This window comes from Fulmarus glacialis, unplaced genomic scaffold (assembly GCF_000690835.1).
Source record: "Fulmarus glacialis isolate BGI_N327 unplaced genomic scaffold, ASM69083v1 scaffold3429, whole genome shotgun sequence".
NCBI classification, from domain to species: Eukaryota; Metazoa; Chordata; class Aves; order Procellariiformes; family Procellariidae; genus Fulmarus; species Fulmarus glacialis.
In genome coordinates, this window is record NW_009233685.1 from 6,155 (window position 1) to 14,330 (window position 8,176).

General features: G+C 47.3%; 1 protein-coding gene across 1 annotated transcript; it reads left to right on the forward strand.

Annotated features, from left to right (window-relative positions):
• The first annotated feature begins 853 nt into the window (after positions 1-853).
• On the forward strand, positions 854-6,048 carry LOC104082306 (C-type lectin domain family 4 member E-like). Its single transcript, XM_009585384.1, has 6 exons — positions 854-890; positions 1,836-1,931; positions 2,921-3,013; positions 5,092-5,243; positions 5,462-5,592; positions 5,889-6,048. The coding sequence occupies exons 1-6, from the start codon at positions 854-856 to the stop codon at positions 6,046-6,048; spliced, it is 669 nt and encodes a 222-aa protein (XP_009583679.1).
• Positions 6,049-8,176: the final 2,128 nt, after the last annotated feature.

An 8,176-nucleotide genomic window follows, 5' to 3' on the forward strand; every position in this document is an offset into this window, starting at 1 on the left:
TTCAGAGTACAGTGATTCTTTATGCTTAGGGGTATCCTTAGGGACACTTTATCCTGCAGGGTTTTGAATCAAGTCACCTTGAGCAGTGCTAGAACCACCATGTATTGCTGTGCCTTTTGTAGTTGTGACCAAGTAAAACTTTATCTGTAAAACTTACAGATCATATCTGTAATGCACAGGGATTCTGGCACCGTCTAGTGATCCCTTCTGACCTCCAGCTCATGACAGGTCATATGCAATCTCTCCACTCAAAGCTCCATCCTCTTTTCATGAGCAATTAGTTAAAAACAGCGTTGGCAAGTTCTTTGTTGTGCTCTGGGTTACTGGGCTCAGGCTTCACATGGGGACTTGCCCAGAATAAGATACACTTTCCTGCTGTTTTTTGACTCCCTTTTGCAGGACATTGTGAGTGGGTTTAGCCCTTTGCTAGCAAATACCAATAGCGTAGGCATTTTCACGCACATACTCACTCACCACGGAAGAATAAATACCAAAGAGGTAAGGCCAATAGTATGTCCTGTGAAACTGCTTGAATATGTGCAAAAGGAGATTGTGTGAGCTGGAATGATACTACTTTTCATCTGTTTTCATTTGGCTCTGTGAGTTTCTGTGTTGCAATGAGCATCTTGTGAAATGTCCTGGCAGAGAAATGATGAAAATTTCCCCATCTCCGTATGCTGTGGGGAACACCCAGGATACAGCTTTTTCTGCACACCGGATTAGAAACTGTGAAGCCCCTCACCAGTGTGGGAGCTGCCCTAGTGCAGTCTTCTGTGCAGGAGGAAGGCTGTATTCGTGGCCATATTGGTGATGTGGACTCTTGGTGGAGAAGAGTGATACTGTGGTAGAGACAATGAATCGCCGAGGGAGAGACAGTCCTGGAACTGCAGGTAACCACAAAGCCTTCCTTTCTGTCCTCCTGTATAAGAAGGAGGAGGTGGGGGAAAATACGAGGCTGGGATAGATAATGGGCATAGTACAGTGGCTGGCCTCATACCGTGAGAAGGGGCTTAGGCCTAGAGCAAAGCAACAGATGAGGGAACTGGGGAGTGCCCAGACTGGGAGAATGACCTTTTTCCCAGAGCCAGGGGGAATGAAAGTCCAGGTAGACTATGGTCTGCTATCCCCTTCAGTGGTTTTTCTGCAAATGGTGGGACTGAAGAGTGCTATCCTACTATCATTATCCAGATAAAACCGTCTGTATCAAGCTAAGCACAAGTCACTGCTCCCATCTCTGGTGTCTCTAAGGAGAACCAAGTGAGGACTCTCCTAAGAGCTTCTAAGTGCCCATTCTCCCTGTGGAAACAATCTCTTCTGTGTGTCTGCGTCTGCAAACACTGAGCTGGACAGTCACTCCTTTGAGTGACTATACGCTGTTGCATAAAAGGGCTTGGAGAATAGAGCTAAAATAAGGGTAGCTGAGAGAAAGAAGTTCTAAAGAGAGATAAAGAGGAGGGAAATACGGAAAGAGCGTTCAGTGAAAGACAGGGGTAATGGAGGGCAACAAGGAAGATGTGTTGAGGAGAAAGGAGGTGTGACAGGACAAAGAAAGAAGGAGTGCAGTTTGGGAAGAGTACAGGCAGCGCTTGTGATAAAAAGTGAAATAAACCAGCAGCTTCAGGACAGCCCCCGTGTTGCCCTAATCTGTGGGTCTGACCCACTACTAATGACGGGCAGCAGGACCTGGTTACAGCAGGACCTGCTTACAGCACCTGTGGGGCTCCCCAGTCCCGGGAACAAGGGTACCAGCAGGTTATTGAGGTATGGAGCCACCTGGGTTATCCTGCCCCCGACTCTGGGCTGGGGGATTCCCACTCTTGTCTTGTGTTTTTTAGCCCCAGCAGAAGAGAGAAGCTGCTCCTGGACGAACCCCTGGGTCTTCCTTGTTTCTGTCCTTGCCATCAAAACTGCCTTTGTAACCGTCTGCCTTGGTGGGTTCCAGGATCTCTTAATTCCCCTGGGATGAAAAGAGCAGTTGACTGCCTTTTGTCAGGTGGAAGAACAATATCCTAGTCTTTCTGCCAGCAGGCAAATGCCCTTCGCCAAAACATCCTGTCCTGCTGCCCCTCTCCTGCCTCTGCCCTCTTAGCCAGCGAGTAGGGTCCCTTCCAGTTAAGGTTCATTCCCCGGCAGGGCCTTCCCACTGCTCCTCTCCCTTTCCCACCTGCCTGAATAAAGCCAGACCAGTCAGTTTCTTCCCTCCCACCACTAGCTGAGAAGTCTCTTTAGTGTCAGAGGGTTCCCCGAAGGCTGGCTGTTGGATGTTGGTTCTGCTGACCTGGTCTCTCTCTCAGAGCTCCCTGTGACAATGTTGCAGCCAAGGATCCAGTGTGATCTCCTTGGAAACACTGGTACCAGGCTGCCCGTATTTTAACAGGGTGGGCGTGAATCCATCAAAATGCTCCAGCCGCATCCCACCCACACTGCCTGGACTGACCAAAAGGGAAATCCTTTGCTTGTACTGTCCTGGAGTATCATGTCGCTCTGTGATGACCTTTCTGTGCTTCTTAACTCCCTTGGGCAAGGCATCAACACTCAACAGTTCCACCCCTTCTTGATAAGGGCAAAAGTGATGCTCTAAAGCTGCAATGCTTATCCCATGACTTCTTTGACCCTTTCCTGACCCCATCCTCAAAGAATGTCTAAGCTGCTTTTGTCAGCTGGGAAAATGAGTCCCTCAGCCAGCAGAGGTGAGCGGAGGTCATCCAATTAATGCCTCTTCGAAGGAGGGAGTGACCCGTAGTGGGAGAAACAGCCTGCTGTTTCTCATCTCCTCGTTCAATACAGATTTCAGAGCTTGTTAGTGTAACAGAGTCTCTGTGGGGGCTTTAACCCAGAAGGTGGAGGATAGGACAGGTTGCTCATGAATGAGGAGGAAAGGATGACAGTAGCACTTCCCTTCTCTTTCCTCTCTTCCCAGTTGTTTTCCTTCACGGAAGCTATGGCCAGCACAAGACTCTGCTCCAGAACACTACGGAGTGGCACTGCGTCCCTAACGTATCTGCAGGCAGAAGTGAGTGATGCTAAGAGCCTCATAAGCAATCCTAAGTACCTCACCAAAATTTACTCTGGTGTCAGTCAGCCTTTGAGGTTGGGAATGTGATTGTCAGCCAGAGCTGGATTGTTTTAAGGAAGAAAGCTGGAGAATTGAGGAAAGAAAGTACTGTATTGCACAATTTTACTTAGGATGCTATGAAAACATGTTCCGGGCCCGTGGAAGAGGGTGAGCTGTTCCAGACCTACCTTTGACCACACTTCCTACTATTCGTCTCTCACTGGCCCTCATACAACCCCTCAACTGCTAGTCCAGTTCACTAATCTAGCTGAAAGTGCTTCATCCCTTTGTAAGGGCTGGTTCAATCCCGCTCCACTCCCTGTGCTGGCTCACTGCCTGTTCACACAAGCATCATGGTCAGTGCGAGGGACAGAGGTAGGAGTGGTAGGAGGATGTTGTTACACAGTTTAGAGTAGCTGGAGAGCTGGGCTGCAATCACACACAAAGTGATGGCAATGGCAAGTGCTAGAATTCCTGCAGTGCAAATTCCCAAACTCACTTGTGTGCTGCATTCAGAAACAGGTTGCAGTTTGCACAGAGTCTAACCCCTACACGTTGAGTACATCTGAGCTAGCTGTTCAGACTCCCTTTACAGTCCATGATAAAGAGGTGTTGGCAGGTATAAAATAGGCATGGTCCACCTATTCTTATGGTGGATATCTATGGGAGGCCAGACAAGCTGTGTTCTACACATGCTCAGTTTGCTGTTACCTGTAAAGAAAAACCTGTCTAGCTCCACGAGGCACAAGCATGTCCATCGAACAGCAGACAGACTCTCCCAAGCAACACAGTTAAGAATTCAGAAGAAATTGTCCAGCATTGCTTAGTCATGTGGGAAAACTTTAGCTTTCATTGTGGAATTAGGACTGAATGGTTAAAGTGTTGCAGAGTACATGATGGCTACAGGCCATCCTCCAGCAGTTTAGTGGAAGATCAGGGGGGCAGCACAGAGACAGAGAGCTCCAAGTTCCATAGACTGCTTGAACTTGATTTTGCATATTTTCTGATGCTCTCTAGTGCCATGGCGTCTCTTTCTACAAAGGTATATAATGATGTACCTTGAGCAGATCTAATATATAAGAGAACAGGTAGGTTAACAAAAGTTTTGCTAGCTGTTCCACTCACTGGACTCTACTCCCTTCATTTGATGCCAAGAATGGGATGTGAGATTCTGTGCTGTGAAGACAGCTCTTGAAGGGCACAAGGTTATCTGGGTACACCTTGTAATATGAATATGTGCTTGCTTGCTATGGGTGGGCTGGAACATTGGCTTGACCAGGGCATTGTCACCACATGTGACCCCCTGAAGAGCTCCTGACTGGGAAACCCAAGAAAAGAGTCCCTGTGAGGTCTGAGATTTGGAGTAAGCATCTAAAGTAGCACATCCAAGGGAGTATTTGTTGACTTTGTTGGATGAACTTTTCGGCCTGATATATTCTACACAGAGATATATTCAGACTATAATATATACAGCTTATAGATATAGATATATAGCCTCACATCATGTAGCCTCATGCTTTGAGATAATAATGTTTGGTTTTTTAATCCGTCATGTAACTTTCCGGCTGTAAGGCAGATCTCTAGGAAAACCCGGCTGGTGTAAGGAACTGCCTGTGGTGGCAGCAAGGCTGTCAGAGTAGTTTACTGCACGTCTGTCAGTCAGCATGGGTTGAGAGCTAAATACCTGGACAACACTTCTCTGATGGAAGTGTTCCGAGAGCAGCGCGAGCCAACTGCTTCCCATCTCGCTTCCTCAGGAAGGGTAAGGCAGAAACTGTGTCTCTCACCGAACAGGGGTTGCATGTTCATGGCAGAACAGATAGAGAAAGGGAAAAGCACTTCAGGCAGGGGCTTTGTGACAGGAGCCTGTCAGGCTGTTGACAGCTTTACTTGTGGAGTATGGAAGAGAGCGTTTACCTCTGTCCGGATTAAAACTGTGGTTCAACCCCTCCCCTAACACTGGGACCCTGCATTGAGCTCACTAAGATGAAGGACAGCACATCTTGTTCAAAAGTAGGATTTTTTTTCCCCCACAGAGGAGAGCTGGACGTGCTGCCCGAAGGGCTGGAAAAGCTTTCAAAAAAGCTGCTATTACCTGTCGGATGATAAGATGCCCTGGGCTGACAGTGCGCAGAACTGCACTGGGATGGGCTCCCACCTGGTGGTGATCAACACCAAAGCAGAGCAGGTACGTGCAGGGCTGAGAGAGGGGCACAGCAGCCAGAGACACGGTGCCAGGCCCTGGAGGGGACTCAGAGCCCCTCCTGGCTCCTGCAGGGGAGGGGGGATCTCCTTTCTGCATCCCTGCAGCACTGGCTCCCCTCTGCCACCAGCCCCACCCCACAGGGGCTCCTGCCACCTCCCTCTGCTCAGTCCTGCACCTCATGGACGTTGTGCTTTTTTCAGGAGTTCCTTTTCAACTTGGCGAAAGGAGTATTTACTAACGCCTATGAAACAAAATACTACATAGGCTTAACTTCTTACAAAAATGGGCAATGGCAGTGGGTGGATCAGAGTCCATATGAGAAGGCAGCCACGTGAGTATCCCGGGGGAATGAGGAAGGTACTGAAATTCACATCCCTCAGTCCCAGTGACCAATACACTCTGTAAGACAGGTATGTGTCAGAGAGGGGTCTCTGTCCCTAACTGCACTATAAGTCAGAAAACTTGACTAGTTTTCTAGTCAAAAACATGACTAGTCTTTGCCTTGCCATGGCTCCAGAGCTCTGTTACAGTAATGTTCCCCTTTCTCTTCCACAACTGTTTGAGGTGACTTCACTCCCACTGTCATGCATACCAGTGCATTCCCAATAGAGGAACTTTCTTTTACAGGTTCTGGAAACCCGGGGAACCCAATTTACTCTTTGCAGAAAAATGTGCTGCAATTCATGTCAAGGGAAACACAGACTCCAGCACTTACAGTAACTGGAATAACATCCTTTGCTTTACAAGTTGCTATCGAATTTGTGAACTGGCAGTCAAATTTGTCTGAAGAAGGAAACTCCACTTTGGATGAAGGACCTGAAGAAGTATCCTTGAGAAAGGGCAGCTCATGAAAGAGCTGATGAAAAGCTGGTCTGAACCCACACAAATGCTTTATCTTGCAATGTAGGATTAGCAAGCCTGCCACAGAATCCCAGCTCTGAAGGACCTCAGTTCCCAGCCTGTGCTCTTTCCAAGCTGAAATCAGTGCTGGATGAAATCACTCAGGCTGATGTCAAGGACTTACCCTGTCCCTTTTCACTCTCCTCCTTCATAGATGGGTGCCCTGATCCTCCAGCACTTTCCGTGACTCATTGTCCAGTTGATATCTCAATGATGCAGAAAAGGCCCTCTCTCTGTTTCATGAGAGGATACTGGTCGTACAAATCACTGGAGCAGAATGTGGAAGAAGAGCATTTAGAGGAGTGTGCTTGGCCCATACCTGAAGGGAACAATTATTCATGACTTATCTTTATATTTCCTTCTTTCTTCAGCGTATTCTGTGTTGATAAGTTAAAAAAACATATCAATAAATGTTAATTCTGCTCTTTGCATGAGGCTGCCTTCTGAGTGACAAGTCCCAGCCCCTCGCCAACCCAGCCTCTCTGCATGGCGGATTTGACTTCTCAGTGTGTTTGGCACCTGCAGGTGCGAATATTACTGTGAGTGTGCTGGACTGGCCAGGACTAGTGTTCATCTGCAGAGCATCTTCAAACACGTGAAAAAGGCTGTAAACCCTTTTGGAGAATCATGTGTGAGGGAGGCAGCAGATGTCCTAACAAGAGGCAGAGGTAAAGATATACAGTCAGGTATAGCACTTTTAGAAAGCTTCAGAAGGACGATCCCTGCATATTGAACTAGGAAGTTGGGTGGAAAGGACAAAAAGTTTATCAGATTAGCATACTTCATGATGGCATCTGTAGTCCTTGTTTTCAGGTGGGCATCCTGGCCACATCCCAGCTGCCTGTCAGAACAAGGCCTGGATGCTCACCACTCCTTGGCACATTAACTTTTCCTTTGGAAAAGAACTCAGGTCTGAGGATAGGGAAGGAGCCACAGTGACATTCACTTTTGAGGATACATACACTGAAGACATGGTCTGACTGCAGCAAAAAAATTCTGTTGTGGTTCAAACCTGAGCTAGCTTCTGGTTTTCCTCAAGAAACCCTGTGATGCCCAGTCTTTGAGATGCTGTCATCAGCTAGAAAAAACGTCAGAAGAGCCATATGGGAAGGACAGCCTGGGAATACACCTAATTCACCTGCGTATTGCTTCTTTCTGCAGAGGAAAGCACAGCCAGTTCTCCCCACTCTCTCAATCCTACTCTGCAAGTCTCTTAGAAATTTCCCAGTGGGAATCTTGTTGTGGGGGAGGTGGTGGTGTGCCCTGTTGTTTTTGTCCCACCTGCTCAGATAGCAGCCTAGGTAGAAAGGGAGGTTGGTTTTCTTTCTTTTTCTGACAAGCACTATGTCTATTGATGGCATCATCAGCAAGAGACAGAAAGAAAATGCCAGGCATCACTGGGGGGAGAGAGAGAGAAGCAAGAGTGAGAAAGAAACACTGCTGCATTCTGTTTTCAGAAAACGTGATAAAAATGTGCATCCTGTGTGAACTGGCGCAAAGACATTCATTGTGTCCATGGATGGCATTAAGCAGGAGAAGGCAAGACCGGTGGAGGTACTGTCATCTGGCTTGTAGGATCACATGGAAGAGGAGTGGTGGTGCAGGGTATATTGCAGTAACAGTGTATTCACTCTCTTAGAAAATGCCCTATTGCTTTGGAGAGCACTGGCACGTGCTGGCTTACCTTCCTTTTCCGTGTTCTGACAACTGATTCTTCTTTATCGGATACACCTGACTGTCTAATAAACGATGATCCTTGCCAAGCCAAGTGAAGCAATAAAGTGAAATATATGTGTTTTTCATGACAGCTATTGTCTTTTTCTTAAGGACTTTTCTATAAAATTTCCTCCAAGGGTCTCTGATGTTTTTTTATACAAAGCAGGGATTTCCCCTCTACTCTCTCCTACTTTTTCTCTCTTTTATCTCACCTCAAATTCTTTCATGTTCCCTTACAACATTTATTCCTCCACTTTTTAATGTTTCTTTGCACTCTTGCTGTCTTTCATACTCTTTCC

Excerpts from the sequence above, each read along its gene's own strand:
- LOC104082306 (XM_009585384.1), top strand. The coding sequence starts at position 854 with ATGAATCGCCGAGGGAGAGACAGTCCTGGAACTGCAG. Across the intron at positions 3,014-5,091 it reads TAACGTATCTGCAGGCAGAA|AGGAGAGCTGGACGTGCTGC; the intron begins GTGAGTGATGCT and ends TTTCCCCCACAG. Across the intron at positions 5,593-5,888 it reads CCATATGAGAAGGCAGCCAC|GTTCTGGAAACCCGGGGAAC; the intron begins GTGAGTATCCCG and ends TTTCTTTTACAG.